General features: G+C 37.3%; 1 protein-coding gene across 6 annotated transcripts; it reads right to left on the reverse strand.

Annotated features, from left to right (window-relative positions):
- Positions 1–2,236: 2,236 nt before the first annotated feature.
- HCF109 (high chlorophyll fluorescent 109) lies at positions 2,237–13,970 on the reverse strand. 6 transcript variants are annotated; one of them, XM_082883457.1, is made up of 9 exons: positions 13,355–13,920; positions 12,963–13,034; positions 11,918–12,025; positions 11,522–11,660; positions 6,067–6,287; positions 5,148–5,351; positions 3,459–3,674; positions 3,042–3,228; positions 2,237–2,693 (listed from the first exon to the last, which is right to left on the reverse strand). In XM_082883457.1, exons 4-9 carry the CDS (start codon positions 11,550–11,552, stop codon positions 2,365–2,367), a joined length of 1,188 nt encoding a protein of 395 aa, XP_082739583.1. In that variant the 5' UTR covers positions 11,553–11,660; positions 11,918–12,025; positions 12,963–13,034; positions 13,355–13,920; the 3' UTR covers positions 2,237–2,364. The 6 variants fall into 6 exon arrangements, with proteins under 6 accessions (XP_082739583.1, XP_082739582.1, XP_082739584.1 ...); XM_082883456.1 differs by having other exon boundaries at positions 13,578–13,849; XM_082883458.1 differs by having other exon boundaries at positions 11,522–11,676; positions 13,355–13,494.
- Between the last annotated feature and the right edge of the window lie 7,457 nt (positions 13,971–21,427).

A 21,427-nucleotide genomic window follows, 5' to 3' on the forward strand; every position in this document is an offset into this window, starting at 1 on the left:
CTCTCTCTCTCTCTCTGACACACACCCACAATACTCACACATGCACATCATTTTTATAATTTTTGTAAATATAAATCATTTTTATATCATTTTTATCTTTCGAGTGGTTAGTAATAATTTTTTACAAATTAAATTGAAACAACCATACGTACCTAATTTTTTACCCTTAAATGATAATTATTTTTTATTTTTTATTTATTAACCAAATTAATTTTTTATTTAAAAAAAATTCTAAAAATCAAACCATACATAGCCTAAAAATCTTTTGATAAGTCATTTCTTACGTTGGTAACTTATTTAATTATTTGTTAATTTTACTATATTTTTACCATCTGAGGCATGTTTGGTAACCATTTCGTTTTCAGTTTTCAATTTATATTTACAAAAATTTAAAAACTATCATAAAAACTTGTTTGATAATTTTTTTGATTTATAAATGGTTGTTTCAATTTGTAAATTTGAGGAAAAAACGTAAATTCAAAAAATTAGTTTACGTTGGTTTTTAAACAAAAATTTAAAAATTTTACTAACAATATTTTTTTTCAATTAATTTTTTTCAAATAAATTTTTTTCCCAATTAATTTTATTTATTTTTCAATGAATTTTTTTTTTTCAAAGGTGAGAGGGGGAACTGTCATAAACATAAACCTCAGGGGGTGTCAGTGTAATTTACCTAAATAAAAAAAATTAAGAATTAAAGTAAAAAAGTAATCATTTTATATAGTTGATTATTATTTGCTATTATAAATTATTATTATATATATTTAATATTGGTCTCAATTTTATAAAATAAAATTTATATATTTTTGATTTGAGTGTGTGAGTGTTGTGGGTGTGTGTGGAGAGAGAGAGAGAGAGAGAGAGAGAGAGAGAGAGAGAGAGAGAGAGAGAGAGAGAGAGTGTGAGTGCTGGTTTTATTTTTGTATTGAAAGTTTTCAAAACACATTTTTACATTTTGGTTAAAAGCATGGTTACCATTCACGCTTTCTTTGGTCAACAGTAAAAGCGTGGTTTGTAACAACGTTTTCTGGAAAAAAAAAATTTACTTAAAAGTGTGGTTCCTAACCACGCTTTATATATAAATCAAATTTTCTTAAAAGTGTAGTTTGTAACCATGTTTTCTTAATTAAAAGCGTGGTTTGTAACTACGCTTTTAAGATTTTACAAATTTTCCACGGAAGGGCCACAAAAACAGTGAAAACATGGTTTGTATCCGCGTTTTAGCTTAGTTTGGAAATTCCCTCCAAACTAAGCCTACTTTGAAAAATAGGTTGTTATTTTGCCTTAATTTGGGAAACCCCCCCCCCCCCCTCCCCCCCCCCCCAACCCAACTCTTGTGATCTAGCTTATTGTGTTCTTGAGCACTTACATCCTCCATAATCCATCTTCTTCCTAGTAAAATCATTTTCATTAATTTATCTTAATAGAACTAGGCTATACATGTAATTTTTTTTAATTTTTTTTAAATAATAAAATCATTTTCATTAATTCTTTCAAGTAACTTGAAGAAGCAGACTAGAGCTGTTTCGAGGTTGGTCAAGGTAACATTTGCCATAGAAGGAGTTATAGTTGGGAAAATGAATATACTGAGAATATCAAATATCATGAAAGAGACGAAATCTCAAAAAGTTTGAGAAAATATTGAGTGAAACATGGTATTACAAACTAATCATAGCCTAAACCCTAACACAAGGCATACAAAAATATTATTAGATCTGCTAATATGCTATGGATTGAGGTTCATCATCAATCAAAATAACATTCAAAGAGGTGGCACCGCCTACATAGTAAAAACAAGCTTGATTAAGAGTGCGCGTCATTTAAAACTATGACATAATTCTTGGACATATATAGTCCGCTATGTTAACAAGTGTTTAAATAATATACAAGAGAGGTGGTGGTGAAGAACAAAGAGCCGATATGAGGTTATAATGACAGTTTATGTGAGTGTGTAATATTTTGGATGAGAGATAGTTTTGGTATTATATGGGATCGTCCTTAAAATTTTTATCAATGTTTAAATTTTATAAGTGAGAGTTCAAAAAAATGGGAGATCCTTAAAAAAAAAAAAAGGTAGGGGCTATTAGCGTCATCCTTAGTCTTGTTCTTCCCATTTGAGTTGTAATTTCAAAATATTGCCCACGAATTGGTAAATATTTGCCTGCAAATAAGGATCCAGATTTGATGGTTAGATATAGGTCAAATTTCAATAGGGGTATGGATGGCATAATGGGCAGATCTCTCCAGCAGTTATGAGTACTTGATACCAAGATTAAAAAATATATATACGAATTTTTCTTTCCATTGAAGGGAAAAGGAGAACTATAGAATTATGTTAGAATACTGCATACAGAGAGAACTTCATCATGCGTTAGTTGTCATTTTATCTCTATCCTTCCCAATGGCGGACATGGCTTCCTTGTATTTGTATTTGAGATAAGTCTTGATGAAGGGATCCAAATCACCATCCATCACAGAAACAATGTCTGATGTCTCGAATCCAGTTCTTACATCTTTAACAAGTTTGTATGGATGAAAAACATAGTTTCTTATTTGCTGTCCCCACTCAGCTTTCACCGCGTCTCCCCTGATTTGCTTGATTTCAGATGCCCGTTGCTCCTCTGCAATCACCAACAGTTTTGCTTTCAACCGGCTTAGAGCCTTGATCTTGTTTGCTAGTTGGGATCTCTCTTCTGCATTGTGGAAAAAAATAACAAACTACCTTCAATCAATATAGAAGCCAAACCCATAAAAAACCCATCAATTCTTGAGAGATTATTGAAGATGAACATGCATATACCACTAGAGAAGAGACACGATCAAGGCAGAGATGGTATTAATGGGAAGTAGATAATAAAATCATTACGCCGTTACATTATTCGTATTTCCCTAATGAACTAACTCTTCATAGTGCCAATGTTTATTCTGTCCATGGAATTCACCAGAAAGTACAACCAAATAAAAGGCTAAAAAAATATATGGCACAAACAGTATAGACTGTATACAAAAAAGTGAAAAACATAGTCAGGAGGAGAGAAAACCTGTGCAGCGAAGAGTAACGCCAGTGGGGATATGGGTAATTCGGACAGCAGTTTCAACCTTATTCACATTCTGCCCTCCCTTCCCACCTGCCCTTGAAAAACTGATTTCCAGTTCTTCTTCTGGTATTTCAACATCAAGCGACTCATCAGGAAGAAGAGGCATGACTTCAACACCAGAAAAGCTTGTCTGTGTGCAATTCAATATTGAAACATACAGTTTGAGTTATGGCAAAAAATTATCCAAACACTAAAAAAGACTTTTTTCAAAAAATTATGGCAAAAAAAGTTGTCACCACAACCAAGAAGGCACTATTTGTGGGCGCACTTAAACCAGTATTGTGCTAGGGCTATATTTTCAAGAACATCAAGAATGGCTTATATTTTGATAGTGATGGAATGATAACATGGTGAAGTTACCTGCCGTAGACCTTTGGAATTGAAAGGAGATTGTCGCACAATGCGGTGTGTTCCTTTCTCTCCAGATATATACCCATAGGCATATCTACCTTCAATTTCAATAGTTGCTGACTTAATCCCAGCTTCTTCTCCCAAGGACTTCTCAACCACTTTTGTTTTGTATCGCTGCTTCTCTCCCCATCTCACATACATTCTGAGAAGCATGTCGGCCCAATCCTGCACTGGAAAATTATCAAAGAATTTTATAGAAAACGAGCATAAATCACAGAGACTTGGCAGTTCATCCCATCTAGATCTAACAACACGCAATTTAATAAAAATAGAAAAGAAAAGTACGAGACCATTACGAACACAACTGATAGAATACATATCCAATGAAGTCACTCTTATTGAAAATCCACCCAGCATCCAAAAGAGGAAAAGAAACTGTGGTTGAACAATCCTGGTAGACCAAGCTAACTTTCATGTGCTGGAAATCCCCAAATATCATTCAGTTGAATGGATCAATGCAATGGATGGATGGTAAGGGTCATTTTCTAATAATTGATTGTAGCTATTCCCCAAATAGATGTCACCAAGATTTTCCGAGGAGACTTTCGTCCTCCTCTATTCAAGACTAATGAAATTGCAAACATTGATATTGGCCAATCTGTTTTGGATCAATATGTAAGACAGCCAGACTAGCAGACAACGGGGAAGCCTAGATCACATTTCTAGCCATTTTAGAGAGGAACTTTAATCCAGGCCTTTCACATGATTCTAGATGACAATCCACATGACAAAGAACAAAAATTCATTTTGTTTTTTCACTGAAACGGACAAAACGATTCTGTTTCCTAGGAAACTAACATGAAACATATTGGAAAACCGAAATTCCAATGTTTCCATAGAAACATCATGAAAAGCATCAAAACATTACGCAGCACATTGAAACAATGATTTTTTTACATATACCATGCTCCTTGAACAATATTGTTTCCTTTTTCCAGTTTTTATCATTAAAAGTAAAGAAGATTGGAGAATAAAGAAACAATGATTGAGAATATGAAAAAGTATAATTGAGAAAAGGAGACATATAGAGAAAGAAAGAGGACATGGTTGAGTCATTTATTCTCTCTCTTTCGTTGTTATTTTCTCTCTTCCCTATTACTTCTAGAATCTAACATTTTCTATGTTTTTTCTTATAATGTAAAACCCCACTATTCGACCAAACTCTTAAAACCAATGTTTATTATCTTTTATTATTTCTTGATCTTCTTTAAAATTATTTTTAACCTTACTAAACTATTAGGTTACATATGCATTTAGATAGAATTTAGGTTTGTTTTTTCAAATACTTTTGTCTTTCCAAATTTTCTTGCTGTTTCCCTCACGTTTCAGAAATGCTTTCATTCTAAGCTAACCAAAACAACACATGGAAATGAGATTTTGATCCTCGCCGCATGAATCAACATATTTCGCAATTAGGTAAACATCCATAAAAGCCCATAAGGTAATTCAACCAATTACTGAATGAAGCCAATATCTACTTGAGTATAATGGGTGGTGTTGACGCCCTATGTAGGCCTATTATAGGTACATAAGAACAGAAGATCAGTACTATCAAAAGAAAGAAAGAAATGCAAAAATAAAAACAAAAATGAAAAGGAAAAACAACTCTCTTTAGTTGGCAGGTAGAACAGCAATTACCTGTGCATCAGTACCCCCAGCACCAGCTGTGATATAGATTACGGCACCTTCTTTGTCATAGGGACCAGAAAGCAGTTGAGTCAACTCATACCGATCCAATGCCTTGTTCAATTCTCCTACGATATTGGCAGCCTCTTCAAAAAGAGCACCATCAACACTCTCCATCTCCTCAGTAAGCTTAACTATTGTTTCTGCATCTTCAATCTGCATGATACATTAAATGTATCATATTCAACACAGCATGCCCCAAAGTTCTAACTAAGGAACAAAACATCAATAAAAGGGATATTCCCTGAGACAGAAAAATACAGATATTTCCAATAATATGTTGATCTCGCAAATTTATTAAAAAAAAATTACGATGGATAACAATAACAAATTGTGGAAATTTTGAATGAAATTCTGAATTGTTGGCATACATACACTCCATGATTCTCAATCAATATTTTTTGCAAATTAACTTTATGTTTGACATGAAAGAGCAGTGTAAAAGATAAGAGTACCTTAAAAGTTACCAATCATTGAAATACCATAAAATTAAATTATATCAATATTAGATAAAATATGAAGAAATTTATTAAATGAAGTCCAAATATATCCCCCTTCAAAAACTCTACTAAAAAATTATATGTAAATCATTAACATGCACCATGTGACTAATTGGTTTCATGTTATCATGATTTTGCTTTTGTGCCCGTTAGGAAGAGACCCATCACCATCACCAGAATTAGCCTGCCTAATCAAATTTAAATGAAAGATACTCAAAAGTATGAAGGGCCATTAAGTGTAGTAAATTAGTAACTAGATGAGATGACATTAAAATCTTGAAAACACAAGCTTTGACCTTTAATGCTATAATTTTCAAAGAAAGTAAAGCAAGGAAAATCGTTCAAATTGCAAAAGGAAAAAAAGTTTGGACCTGGTTTTCGAACTCAGTCAGAAGCTTTATTTTATCTTTGACATCATTGAGAGACAGAAGGGTTTGTTGGGCTCTAATACGGTCATCCCAGAAGGAGCAGTCTGCTGCTGCCCTCTCCAAATCTGCAAGATCTTCTTCCAACTGCTTTAGACCAGCAGAGGCCCTGATTTCTTCAACACGTTTTGAAGTATTTTCGACATCCTTCCTTAAGGAATAAAAATCTGTCAGCATTGTGAACAATCATCAAGACACGGTAATTGCACTGTCACGGGGACTACCAACTAGAAGAATGATTCTTGTGGCACACATTCATAAGAATTTGGACCTAAATACTTTCAGGATCTTGGCACTGTGAATTATGTAGTTTATATTATTCATTAAGGATAGTTTAGTACTTTAGATTATTAGGGATTATTAGGGTTTCGTTTCATTCTATTGCTTATATATTTTGTAATTCTTTTGATTAATCAATATACACAAGTTTTGTCATCTGTTATCATGGTATCAGAGCAAGGTTACAAACAGTAGCATACCTCGCAGGTCATCATCGACCATCACAGCTCTGTCTCTCATCGCACATCGCAGCTCTCTCTCCTTCAATCGCAAGGCCATCGCAGCTCTGTCTCTCTCTTCGCAAGGTCATCGAAGCAGCTCTTCTCGCAGCTCTGCCTCTCTCTTCGCAAGGTCGTCATCGAAACAGCTCGTCTCACTTGCTGGTTTTGGTTCTGGTTCAATCGAAACCCTAGGAAGCTTCCATCGCTGGTCCCTGGTTCATTCGGAGACCTAGGTTGGGTATCTCGCTGATCTTCTCTCTATTTTGACCTAGCTCTCGTAAACGGTGAACCTTCATCACTGCTCTCTGGTTTATAGGTTGCCGTGGTTATGAGAAGAGTGCATTGCTACTCTTGACAGGTCATTCATCTCTCTCTCTCTCTCTTCTCTGCTGCCTTTCACTCTGTTTTGAATGCACTGTAGTTTGGGTATACAATATGGCTGATGATAAATTGCAAGCTATTACTACTAAATTAGATGGTACCAATTATTCTTATTGGTCTCATGTGATGAAAAATTTTATAATGGGTAAAGGTATGTGGAATTATGTTATTGGTATGACTATTAGACCTGTGGAATCTCAAGAAACTGAGGCCGATGTTGCTAAATGGGATAAGGAAAATGCACAAATTCTTACTTGGTTTCATAATTCAATTCAAACTACCATTGGTATGAATTTTTTCAAGTATTCTACTTCTAAACAAGTTTGGGACTATTTGAAGACTATGTACCTTGAGTCTAACTTTGCAAAGCAGTATGAACTTGAGATGTCTATTCGCAGTACTAGTCAGAAAGATAAGTCCATTCAGGAGTTCTACAATGAGATGACTACTTATTGAGATCAGCTTGCTTTGATGGAACCGTCCGATTTGCAGTTACTTGACAGTTATATCAAGTATCGAGAGAAACAACATCTTGTTCAATTTCTCATGGCCCTTCGTGATCAATTTGAGCCACTTCGGGGAGCTATTCTTCATCGGTCTCCCTTGCCTTCTGTGGATGGTGCTGTCCGTGAGCTTATTGCGGAAGAAACTCGGTTTAAGGTGGCTCATGGTACTCCTGCTTCCCAGTCAGTTTTTGCCACTCCTCCGCTTTTGCCCACCCCATCTTCTCATTTATTTCAAGTTACTGGTAAGCCCAAGCCTCGGGTTTCCATGGATGAGTGCAGCTTCTGTCATCAGAAAGGCCATTGGAAACATGCATGTCCTAAACTTTTGCAGCCCAAGGGTCGTTCATCTGGTTCACCATTCGCTAAGCCGACATTTTCAGGATCTCACTCATCTGCCGCCTTTTTTGCACCAGTTTCTGAGAATGATCCATCTTCCAATATCCAGTCTATGTTTGAGCAGTTCAAGTCTTTCATGGTGGCCAATCCAAATCTTTCGTCCCAAGCCTCCGCTATGACTACCACTCAGTTCGGTTTGTCTGGTTCATGCTCTTCAGGTAATATCCATACTTCGTGGATCTTTGATTCTGGTTGTTCACATCATATGACCCCTGTTGCATCTCTCCTCAGTAATTGTGTCTCTCCTTCTTCTTCTATCACTATTGCTACTGCTAATGGTTCTTCTATGCCTATACACTCAGTTGGTTCTATTTCCTGTTCCCATTTGTCTCTTTCTCCTGTATTTTATGTGCCTCACCTCTCACTCAGCCTTATTTCTATTAGTCAATTATCTGATTCCGGTTTTGATGTTGTTTTCTCTTCTTCTCATTGTGTTGTACAGGACCGGGTATCCAAGAGGCAGATTGGGATCGGGCGTAGAGTTGGAGAACTATATATCTTGGAGAGCTTGCATGTTCCTCTAGAAGTGTCTTCTACTGCATTGTCTTCTTTTTGTTTAAACAATAAGTCATCTTTGTTTTATATTTGGCATTCTAGGTTAGGTCATCTGTCGAGTGATCGGTTGAGGATGTTAGTTAGGTCTGGACATTTAGGCAATTTTCCCATTAGTGATATTTCTGAGTGTCGTGGTTGTAAACTGGCTAAAATGTCTGCTCTTCCTTTTAATAAAAGTAGTTCTATTTCATCTTTTCCTTTTCAATTGGTCCATACTGATGTTTGGGGTCCTTCCCCTATAGTTACCAAAGGTGGTTCGCAATATTATGTAGCTTTTGTGGATGATTACAGTCGGTTTACTTGGGTTTATTTGATGACTCGAAAATTTGATTTTTACAAAATATATTGTAATTTTCACTCCATGATTCGCACTCAATTTTCTACCACCATTAAAATTCTTCGTTTTGATTTGGGGGGTGAGTATTACTTGTCTGAGTTTGAGGAGTATTTAGCTACTCATGGAACTATTCATCAGTCTTCGTGTTCTGACACTCCTGCACAAAATGGTCGAGCTGAGCACAAATATCGCCATCTCCTTGATACAGCTCGCTCTTTGTTACTCTCATCTTTTGTCCCTTCTGTTTTCTGGGGAGAAGCTGTGCTTACTGCTGCATATCTTCTCAATCGGATGCTTACTCCTCTTCTCTCAGGCTCATCTCCGTATGAGCGTCTTTTTGGTGTTACTCCCAATTATTCTCTTCTTCGTATTTTTGGTTTTGCATGCTTTGTGCTCCTTCCTAAACGGGCGCGCTCCAAGCTTAGTTCTCGTTGTGTCCTATGTGTCTTTTTAGGGTATGGCATTAATCAGAAAGGTTATCGGTGCTATGATCCTGCCACCAAAAAGCTATATATGTCTAGGCATGTCACTTTTTTAGAAAAACTACCCTACTATACTATACCTTCCACCCCTGTTCCTATTACTAAGGATGAATTGGTTCGTGTTGACCCATTTCCTCCTAATGTTTCTCCTGATGAGTTTGTTTCTGACCTTGAGGTCTCTACTTTGCCTCTTACTAGCACTTCTAATACCTCTCCAGCTACCTCATCTCCAGCTCCCGCTTCTCCTGCTCCTCTTATTGTTTATCAACGCCGCAAAGCACTTCCGAGCTCACCTGTCTCTAGCTCTACTGTCCCTCCAGCTGTTTCTTTGGATCCCGCTCCTTCTGCACATCGCTTCCCAAAGCGAGATCGTCATCCTCCGAACTGGTATGGTTTTGGTAATACATGTTTTTCCCTTTCCTATCAGTCTTTTCTTTCTTGTCTTCATACATATTTTGAGCCCAGGTCTTACAAGGAAGCTTGTAATGATCCCAATTGGATTGCTGCCATGAATGATGAGTTAACTGCTTTGGCTAACACTCAGACTTGGGATTTGGTTCCATTACCTGCTGACAAGAATGTTATAGGCTGTAAATGGGTCTATAAGGTCAAAACCCTTTCTGATGGGTCTTTGGAACGGTACAAAGCTCGTCTAGTTGCCCAAGGCTTTTCTCAGGAGTATGGAATTGATTACGATGAGACTTTTGCCCCCGTTGCCAAGATGACTACTGTTCGTACTCTTATCTTTGTTGCTGCTGCCCATCATTGGCCCCTGTTTCAACTAGATGTCAAAAATGCTTTTCTGAATGGGCATCTTGCTGAAAAAGTGTATATGCGCCCTCCACCGGGTCTCTCTCACCCTCCTGGTGTTGTTTGTCGTCTTCGCCGTGCTCTACATGGTCTCAAGCAGTCTCCTCGTGCTTGGTATGAGCGATTTCACTCTGTTGCCCTTCAGCTTGGTTTTCGCCCTAGTCATCATGATTGCGCTCTCTTTGTTCGACGCACTTCTGTTGGGCTTGTTCTCCTTCTCTGATATGTGGATGATATGATCATCACTGGCTCTGATTATAGTACTATTGAGGAGGTTAATCATCAATTGTTTCAGGAGTTCGAGATGAAGGATTTGAGGTTTCTTCGGTATTTTCTTGGTATTGAGGTTGCTACTTCTCCTACTGGTTATCTTCTCTCTCAGACTAAATATGCCCGTGATATTCTTTCTCGTGCCAATCTCACTGATGAGAAAATTGTTGACACTCCTCTTGAGTTGCATGCTAAGTTTTCTGCTTCTGATGGCGTTCCTCTTGAGGATCCCACTTTGTATCGCGAGTTGGTTGGGTGCCTTGTTTATCTCACCGTTACTCGTCCGGATATCTCCTATGCTGTGCACATTCTCAATCAGTTTGTTTCTGCTCTTCGTTCCACACACTGGGCTGCCTTACTTCGTACTTTGCGCTACCTTCGTGGCACTTTGTTGCAATGTTCGCTGTTATTTGCCTCTTCGGACTTGACTCTCCGTGCCTATGCTGACGCTGATTGGGCAAGTGACATCTCTGATCGCAAATTCACTTCTGGTCTTTGTGTTTTCCTTGGCGATTCCCTCATATCCTGGAAGAGTAAGAAACAATTTGTTGTTGCTCGTTCCACCGCTGAGGCTGAGTATCGTGCCATGGCTTATGCTACTTCCGAGATCGTTTGGCTTCGCTGGCTTCTTTCTGATATGGGTGTCTCTCTTTCTGATCCGACTCCGTTGTATTGTGATAATCAGAGTGCTGTCCAGATTGCCCATAATTCAATCTTTCATGAGCGGACAAAGCATGTTGAAATAGATTGTCACTTTGTCAGACAGCATCTTCAGGCTGGCACTATGACTCTCCCTTTTGTTCCCTCATCTCTTCAGTTGGCCGATTTTTTTACGAAGACTCATACTGTTGCTCGTTTTCGTTTTCTTCTTGGCAAACTTTCGATACTTTCTGCGCTCGCATCCTCAGTTTGAGGGGGGGTGTGAATTATGTAGTTTATATTATTCATTAAGGATAGTTTAGTACTTTAGATTATTAGGGATTATTAGGGTTTCGTTTCATTCTATTGCTTATATATTTTGTAATTCTTTTGATTAATCAATATACACAAGTTTTGTCATCTGTTATCAGGCACGTTTCCTCATATGCAACCCTTGCTTCCCCAAGGAGAGGGTTCTCAAAAGAAAAAGAAAAAACAGCATAATTTTCAAACAGAACCCTTAACTAGTTTGCCTTCCTAATGATCGCAGGCTCATAAAGATCACTGTAGCCTTGAAGATATCCGCTAGTTGTAGTTGTTTGCACTCGCATGGTTCATTTATAAGTATATGCAGCAGAACATGTGCCTTAGCCTGCACGGGTAGCTGTTGAGGGAAAGAACTTTGGGGTGAGTAGTAACAACAATGTTAGGGACACTAACAAATGTACCAACAAATATACCAACTAGACAAAATGTTTGATGGTGTCATGTCAGGTGGTGGAACCCACATGCAAGTCTTGTGTCTTGGTTGGTATTTTTGTTTTTATATTTGTTAGTATCCCTAGCTTTACTGCGAGTCATAAGCTCAGATGTCTGGGGTTCAAATTTCGTTGGTTTCTTTCTCCTAGGCTTAACCAATACCTGTGGTTTGCGAGTGATTGCAGGGTATCCAGGATTTACTTTGCAAGGGTGAGTCCAAAGGGCCTTGCCTTGGGGAGGTTCCTCGTCAGCACAAAATAATAATAATAACTACGGTGCCTTAGAAGTTCATTCCATATTGATCCAATATTTAAAATAAAAAATAAATAATTAAAAAAAAAAGAACTTCCTAAAAAAGTAACCTTCTCCGTATGCTCAGATTGAAGAAAAATATAACACAACATAAACCACAAGACAAAACACCAAATCCTTTCTCTAGCATCCTTGAATCAGTTAATAACTAAATAGGCAAGAACAAAAGTTAGTTCAGTCAAGGTTTAACAGGGATAAGTTGAAAAGTCATGGGTGCAAGTTGTAATGAAACTTAGCCTTGGTTTGGTAAACACATTGGGACTAAATAAGCACATAAGGACAAAAAAAACCCACAAAATCACAAAATGACAAAACATTTGACTTTTGATGCAAAATTACCAAATTGACCCATATACAAACAAAAAGTAAAAAAAGCATCATTTCCAAGTGGAGGGCATATTTGTCATTCCAATGCAAAAAAACCAAAAAAGCCAAACAAAAAAACCAAACGAACAAAAAAGTCGCATACTAAAAAAGTCAAAAAAGCCAAGTTTACCAAACGGCTTGCATGGCTCTCATATGCAAGACAAAAGATGTCATTTCTGATGCATGTTTTAGTGGCCTTCACTACAGTCAATTCAGGCCCACAATTTTCAGCAAAACTACTCAAGACCCAAAGATAGATTTGTTGAGAATTTGACAGTGCAAATAATATAGCGTCGTTACATAGAAACTTCAATCGAGGTATGGGTGTTTACAATCGTCAGTGGCACAAGGTTATCACAGCAATCTTCAATTTCTACAAGCCTAAATTTTCATAACCTCTTAAGATCATCTATCTATTGGTGAAGAAGTTTGGCACATACAATCATCTGACCAGACAAGCTAACATTGTGTCATCAGACAATTTGTAGACTAGTTGACAAAAAAAAAAACTAAATTTAAACAATCATACCTTGCATTGCCCATTCACTTGTTTCAGCGCTGTCACCCACACTCACTTGACTCTCCGGTGTTGCAAGTAAAACTGAGCAAACCCCACATAACAAATCAATAAATAAGCAAACAAACAAATCCTAACAATTTACTTTAGACACATCAAATTCCAAAATAAACTACAATTTGTCATAGACAGCACAGAAACTGAACCATTATACAAAACAACAAGAACAACAAGAACAACAAAAAGTAGAAGAAAAATTATAAGAATGAACTATAAAAAAATCCCATTAGATTCCAAGCCAAGTTAAGAAAAGCACAAAATTTTTTTTTTTTTTTTTTTTTTTTTTTTTGAGTAATTAGGAAATTCACAACAACTAATGAATTAAGAAAACGAACAAAACGCACCCAATTTCTACGCACACGGAGTAACACCCATTTCAACCCATTAAGTTCCAGAAGCATTGGACTAATACCCACTTAAATTCTACACATACGGAACCAAACCCAAGAACCCCATCAAAATTCCAGGTGAATTGAACTAAAACCCACGAAGCTGTTGCATAAACATAGAGAAATTTACAGTCAATTAGACACAACTAAAGAAGGAATTAACTTGAAATTGACGCACCAGTTGAAGTAAAACGAAAGGGGGGCAAGGTAGGTGTGGATAAACCGAAGGCCAAAGGTGGAGAAGAAAAAGGAGGTTGGAGAGAATGACGAGAGGAAGTGGGGTTCGGTGGGTTGTGGAGAGAGAGTGGTAGTCTACGTGATTTGGGTGATACTAGGATTGTTGTTGTTGTAGTAGTAGTTGTTGAGCAGTAGAGTGGTCGAAGGAGGTGATTACAAGGCGCTGTGAGGCCTTGCACAAGACCCTCCATGGTCTGTGCCATGCGACCGAGAGAGATAGAGAGAGAGAGAGAGAGAGAGAATGTCTTATACAGCGAAGATAGGATAAGCAGCCAGTGGCAATTGGCCAAAATGCTGGAAGACGGCGGTTTAGACTTTACAGTTATATGATATAATTATTAAATTTTTAGAACAATTATACTCATTGATTGTTTTAGGTCTTATCTGTTAATTTTGGGCTTTTTTTTTTTGGGACAAAGTAAAAAATTATTTTTTAATTTTTAACTTATTTTGAATTATTTTTTTATTTTTTCACATATTTTTTTAAAAAAAAAAATCAAAAAGTTAATTTTTAATCAATTTTTTAAACGGTAATGCTACGTAGCTCGAAAGAGCTTCCTCGAATTCCCCCGAAACGAAAACGATGCCGTTTTCGGCGTTTTCATTTTTTTTTTTTTTTTTTTCAAAAGAAGAAGAAGTAAATCAGAAGGAAGAAGAAGAAGAGAAGGAAGAAGGAGGAGGAGGAGGGACTGGAGGGGGCCAACAAATTGGGCTGGAGGCGGAGGAGGGGCGGGGGCTGCGAGGTAGAGGCTGCGACGACGATCGGCGGAGGCGGGGCTGCGACGATGGGCACAGGCAACGGCGGGCGGAGGGTGCTGCGACGACGACCTGCCTCCTCTCTCTCTCTCTCTCTTTCTCTCTCTCCCTCTCCTCTCCCTCTCCCTCTCCCTCTCCCTCTCCTTCTGTTTCAGACCTGCAAGACGAAGAAGAAGAAGAAAAAAAAAAAAAGAATGCCCAAAACGATGTCGTTTTGGGCATTCGGGGGATTAGGAGGGGAGAAAATTCGAGTTACAAATCATTATTCTTTTTTAAAACAATCCTTTATTTGTACTTATCTTTCTTGTTTGTTGTTGTGGTAAAGTGTAAATAAGAATATCAAATAAGGGCATTATTGTCCTAACATTTTAATATATATGTTGTGTACTTTATATATGATTTTATGTAAATTTTTAACAGAATTTTAACCCAAAAAAATTATAATAAGATAATTCTGGGGACATAGTTTTTGGGTAGTCTACGTGGCCGAGGTTGTTAGCCGAGGTGCTACGTGGGTAGATCATGTTTGCCGAAATATTTGGGGCATTGCCGAGGTACTTTGCGGCAATACCAGAATCTGAGATAAACGGATAAGGGACAAGAGTCCTAGAATGGGAGAAGACTTCAGTTTGGATAAAGATAAGACTCTTAGAGAGTTTATCCTAATCCTACTGGGAGTCCAAGATTAGCAGTAATCCTAAGTTCATTAGAGCTAGCTTCTATTGGGACTAGGATTGAGTTTGCTATAAAAGAGAGGCACCTTCATGGGTCTAAGGTACGCAATTTATATTCTGAATAGTGAGTTTAGCACTATTGATTATCTTTGAGAGATATACTGACTTGATTGTCGGAGTGCCCCTAGGTGGACGAACCACCGCCAGAATCTTCCCTTTCTGTTGCAAGTCAGACAGGTGCCATCTATTCTACCAGTACTCTCCAGCTGAATACTGAGTTGACAGTGTGGTCGGAAAATCACTCACACAATTTGGCGCCGTCTGTGGGAAAGAAAGAAGAATAGATGGCCAACGATGGACAGAAAGAGAAGGATAGGGACAACACCCCTACCGAGAGTGGAAAACATGTTGACCTTGACTTTGAAGAAGACAACTGCAACAAAGAGACTCGTGATAGGAATCACGAAGGAAAGGACGTCGGTCAGGAGGGCGGCGTACCGAAGAAATCGGACCGGAGCGGGTATTATAATGAGGACGACCTCTAGGTATGGAAAGATAGATGCCTGCGGAGGGACGACGAGATAAAGAGAATGGCAGACAAATTGATGGACTTGCAAATAGTCGTCAATTTCATGATGCAGAACAACGTCATGCAGCCACCGTTTCCGCTACAAGATACGCCAATTCCAGCGGCCAAGAAAGGTGCCCAGAAAGGGGGGCAGAAAACGGTTCCTGCACTCCCTCAGCATGGTGGGACCAAGGGACATTCTCACCGGTCTTTGCGGAGGTCAGGAATGGAGAATCCTAGAAGGCGCGCCGAACAAAAGAAACCTACACCAAAGAACATCGGGATGTTCAGGAGAAGGAACTTTGTTTCGACACGACCAGTGGAAGGAGGTCCAAAAGGACTCACGATGACACTAGAAGTAGTGCCCCAAAGAGGCTGAAATCCGGAGATAGCGGAGTCTTTGGATGAGCCAAAGAGGATCTGGGAGATCACCTACAGAGGAAGCAACAAGATGCCGAGGTAACCTTCCCGGTCAAATCGAGAACGCCGTTCTCGAAAGAATTAGACAAAGTTGAGGTCCCGAAGAGATTCAGTATGCCGAGGTTCCAGATATACGATGGGAAGTCGGAGCCCAACTTTCACGTCGGATTATACCTGAACGCGATGGCGTTATATACTAGGAACGAGTCGTTGCTTTGCAAAGTGTTCCCCTCATCATTCGGGGAAATTGCATCGGACTGGTTTCACAAGTTGTCGAAAGGAATTGTGAAAACCTGGGAAGGCCTGGCCAAGATGTTTGTGGCCAGGTTCGTGACAAACAAACTACAACCATTGAGGATAGACGCCCTAATGGCCCTGAAGATCGGCGAGGATGAAAGCCGTAGGGCCTATGCCAAAAGGTATTATGAGGTATTCAACCGAATACCAGGATGCAACCAAGAGGTGGCGGTCATGTCATTTAAAAACAGCTTGAAGGGTGACTGCCTGCTTTGAAAATCACTGACAAAGACATTGCCGAAAAGCATGGAGGGGCTGATGGCCAGAATAGAAAAGTATGCCAGAGCCGAGGAAGACACGCCGGGGACAAAGGCATCCAAACAAGAGAAGAGAAATGGTTCGCCGAAGCAAAGCCGAGATAATATTGGACGCGAGAAGACAAGAGCCTAGCCCAAGTGAGCAGATCCCAGATTCCAGATCTGGAATCCCAGATCCCATAAGACAAGATATCGGCTTAGATGATTAAGTCCGAGAAGAGAAAAGCCTGGCCTAAGTTAAAGAATTTTTTTATTTTTTATTTTTTATAAAGAAGTATGTGGAAGCCATGCATGGGGTAGATCCTCTGCCCATAGAGCAATATCAAGGTCAAAGCCACATGCCTAATGAGAACCCAAGTGGAATTTAAGTTCACATTAGGGGGCAAAGGACTGAAGAATGATGCTTGGGAGTTGGAATTTCACAAGCCGAGATGATGTTTAACACTTGTTGAAACTTGAGAAAAGTTTACAAGTTGAAGTTAAACCAAGATGATGTTTAACACTTGTTGAAACTTGAGAAAAGTTTTCAAGTTGAAGTTAAACCAAGATGATGTTTAACACTTGTTGAAATTCTAAGAGAATTTACAAGTTGAAGTTAAACCGAGATTATGTTTTACACTTGTTGAAATTTCGAGAGAATTTACAAGTTGAAGTTAAACCGAGATGATGTCTAACACTTGTTGAAATTCTTAGAGAATTTACAAGTTGAAGTTAAACCGAGATTATGTTTAACACTTGTTGAAATTTCGAGAGAATTTACAAGTTGAAGTTAAACAGAGATGATGTTTAACACTTGTTGAAACTTGAGAAAAGTTTACAAGTTGAAGTTAAATTGAGATGATGTTTAACACTTGTTGAAATTCTGAGAGAATTTACAAGTTGAAGTTAAACCGAGATGATGTTTAACACTTGTTGAAATTCTAAGAGAATTTACAAGTTGAAGTTAAACCGAGCTGATGTTTAACACTTGTTGAAATTTCAAAAGAATTTACAAGTTGAAATTAAACCTAGATCATGTTTAACACTTGTTGAAATTCTAAGAGAATTTACAATTTGAAGTTAAAACCGAGAAAGAAGATTGATTTAACACTTGTTGAAATTTCGAGAAAATTTACAAGTTGAAGTTAAGTCCAAGGTTATAGAAGTATCTATACACGTGCTGAGGTGACTATGTTACCAAGACTTGGAAGATAATGGAAGACAGAAGTCTTAAGAAGTAAAAGCAACATTTGTGAAAATATTTGTTACAATGTTTTCAAGTGTTAAATCGAGACCGAGATAAGCAAGGTTGGAAGTTTTGTCTGAGGTATGTTAACCTGGAGAGATTGCACAGTTAAGGTGTATGTTGAAGACATGCAAATTATATTCTAAGTATGGAATCATACAAGGCATTAAGAAGAGGGTAAACATTCAAAACACTTGAAAGAAGAAGTTAAAAAATGCATTCAGATAAGAAAAGAAGGCACTTCGGCCTGACATTGAAGAATAAATTGTTTGAGTAACAAAAAAGTACAAGGTACAAAGACAGTACATGTTCAGTACATGGTGAAATTCAAGATACAGGTTAAATAATCAAAAGACATGAACGAGTAAAGCAATGAAGCCAAAGTAAAGTTCGCCGGGACCAGACGGTGGCCATAAGCAAGGAAGTGCAACAGAAGCCTCACCAGAGGGGAGAGTGAAACTGGTTACAGAAAGCTTCCCAAAAGCAGCAATAGAGGATTTGAAAGAGAAAGTTTAAACAAAAACGAAGATGCAGAAGTGAAAAAACGGAGAGAATGAAAAGATTTTGATCAAATACGCAGATGCAAGGCGACTTAATGACGCGTATCAGACACGGCTCAGTAGAGGAAGGATACGTGGCAGAAACGGTTGAAAAATTGTACGTGCCAGCTCATACGCATGAAGAAAACTCTTGAAGTTCTTGATTTAATGAAACAAATACCTCGGCTAGAAGGACAGTTTCGGCTGAGAAACTTGAACAAATTTGGTTATTGGTTCCAAAGCCTTGATGAAAGCAGACTATAGGTTTGGGTCATATTGAGCCGACGAGTTCTGACTTTCGAAATAAATTATGAAGCAAGCTTAGCCGACGTGCTAGATGAAAGAGATAATATAAGTTCTATCACCTCAGTTTGCTGAGGTAATAGAACCTAGGGGGCAGTTGTGGGGACATATTTTTTGGGTAGTCCACGTGGCCGAGGTTGTTAGCCGAGGTGCTATGTGGGCAGATCATGTTTGCCAAGATATTTGGGGCACTGTCGAGGTATTCTGCGGCAATACCAGAATCCGAGATAAACGGATAAGGGACAAGAGTCCTATAATGGGAGAAGACTTCAGTTTGGATAAAGATAAGACTCTTAGAGAGTTTATCATAATCCTACTGGGAGTCCAAGATTAGCAGTAATCCTAAGTCCATTAGAGCTAGGCTTCTATTGGGACTAGGATTAAGTTTGCTATAAAAGAGAGGCACCCCCATGGGTCTAAGGTACGCAATTTATATTATGAATAGTGAGTTTAGCACTATTGATTATCTTTTAGAGATATACTAACTTGATCGTCGGAGTGCCCCCGGGTGGACGAACCACCGCCGGAATCTTCTCTTTTTGTTGCAGGTCAGATAGGTGCCATCTATTCTGCCAGTGCTCTCCAGCTGAATACTGAGTTGGCAATGTGGTCAGAAAATCACTCACACAATAATACTTTTAGAAGGTTAATGGTTGAGTTTTAAAATATATGAGAATAAAATTTAAGTGTGTTATAATTTAAGGAAGTTTATTGTAATTTATTCAAATAATGTTAATATATATGATTTTCTTTTTAAAAAAAATTAGCCAAAACTCCATAAGTTCCATGAATATTTTTTTTCTTTTTTTGGACAATCTTACACCTATGTAATATATCCAGTCTGTTTTCACTGGCCTTTACACACTAACACCCATTGTCCATCTCATGAAAATCAAGAACTTAAGAAATCAAAATTCAATTCAAAAAATTCATAAACCAAAAAGAAGAAGAAGAGGAGTTTTGAGAGAAAGAAGCTTTTATGCTGATCATTGCAGTAAAAGTAGGTCTGGATTTGGGTCTTGGCTGGGTTTTAATGAAAGTAGTAGTGGGTGTAGAAATCCAATGTGATTAAGAAAAGTTTGGTTGACGGATTGGGCCTACTAATCGAAAATTTGGTGGGATTGAAACTAATTTGTTGAGTTTGTTGATTGTTATTTGTAAAGATTTCTTCAAGTATATGGAATTATTGTTGATTTGTAGTTGAATTGTTATTGATTTGTTTGTGAACTCGTAGTGAAGGAACTTATAGAGTTTCCTTTCATACTCTATTTTTTGTTACTGATACTTTGTTTAACAAGACAATAAAGTGTTACTCTAGTAATCAGTAACATATTACTGGGTCAATTTCGACCGTAATTTTTTTTTTTTTTTACGAATTTCATAGTCAACATGGATCATGTTTGATAGATCTTGATGAGAAGATTATAAAGATATTAATTTTATTACAAATCGACATCTAAATGTGTATATTATTTGGCATATTTTAGGAAGTAAGTTAAAAGTCATCTTTTTGATTTTTTTTTTTTGACTTTTTTAAAAAAACGTGCAAACAAGTAGAAAGGTGATATGATAAAAAGGAAAAAGTTAAAAAGTCAAAAAGCTAAAATACTAAATTACTCACCAAAGATATTTTGGTAATAATGGTATGTGCTAGATTTTTTAAGATTTTTTTTTTTTATATTTGTCAATATTATGTTAAAATTTTATTATGAAAGAGTTTTGACCGAATATATATATATATATATATTTATATCTTGACTGGTTTTATTATTCAAGATTTAAATATTTTTATTTATTTTAAAAGAGATTTTTCGACTGGCTTCCAACATCTAAATTTTTTTAGGGTGAATATCTAAACTCTTTTTTGGTGTCTACTATAACCTAACTCCATAAATAAAAAATGAGAAAAGTAACTATAAATTAGCTGCAATTGTGTTGGGTAGCTCATCAGACCATCTCTAACGTTGCATCAGATTCATCACCAAATTTGAATTTGGTGAAAAAAGGTACCTTTTTGATCTCCAACGATTTCATCAAAATGATATTAAATTGAGAACGGGCTAAAACTTTCACCAAAATGAGGACTTGGATTAGATTTCACCATTTTACTGTTTATTTACGTTGGAGGTGGGTCCCACAGGACAACTGGGCGGACGTCTGACCAGTTGTCCCACCGGTTGTTTGGTTTAATAAAAAAATGCATAGCTGTTTCTATTTGGCTGGCCTGCTTCAAAAGTTGGTTGTTTTGTGGCATTACGTATGTAATTCAAGGCTGATGTAGCTTTAAATTTCTACCAAAATGCAACATGAAAAAGTTGCATTGTATATAGATTTAAATTTCTATAAAAAGAAACTGTTTAGCAGCTGCAACTCCAATAAGTTGCCGTTAGTGTCGCAGAGTATTTGAGAAAGTTACCGTTGTTGTGATCTATAAAATATAGCAATATTTTAATTTCACTATATCATTAGAATTTATATTTTCTTTGTGAGCTTCAATTTCACAATATCACTACAATTTCTAATTTCTTTGTGAGTTTCAGTGTATATTCTCTTTTTCTCAACTTTAGTGTATATCATTATAATATATTTCACTGTCTAAGTTGGATGTTGTATCCTACTGAATTTTGTTCAAACTATGGAAGATTTTGAAATGTTTGACGAATCACAAACTTAAGAGCCCAACACTGATATTAATTTTATTTCAGAAACTTCTGGTGTTTTTCATGTTAAAGCGTTTACAACTATAGAAAAT

The sequence above is a fragment of the Camellia sinensis genome, chromosome 8 (genome assembly GCF_055761805.1).
Source record: "Camellia sinensis isolate YWXY chromosome 8, ASM5576180v1, whole genome shotgun sequence".
NCBI classification, from domain to species: domain Eukaryota; kingdom Viridiplantae; phylum Streptophyta; class Magnoliopsida; order Ericales; family Theaceae; genus Camellia; species Camellia sinensis.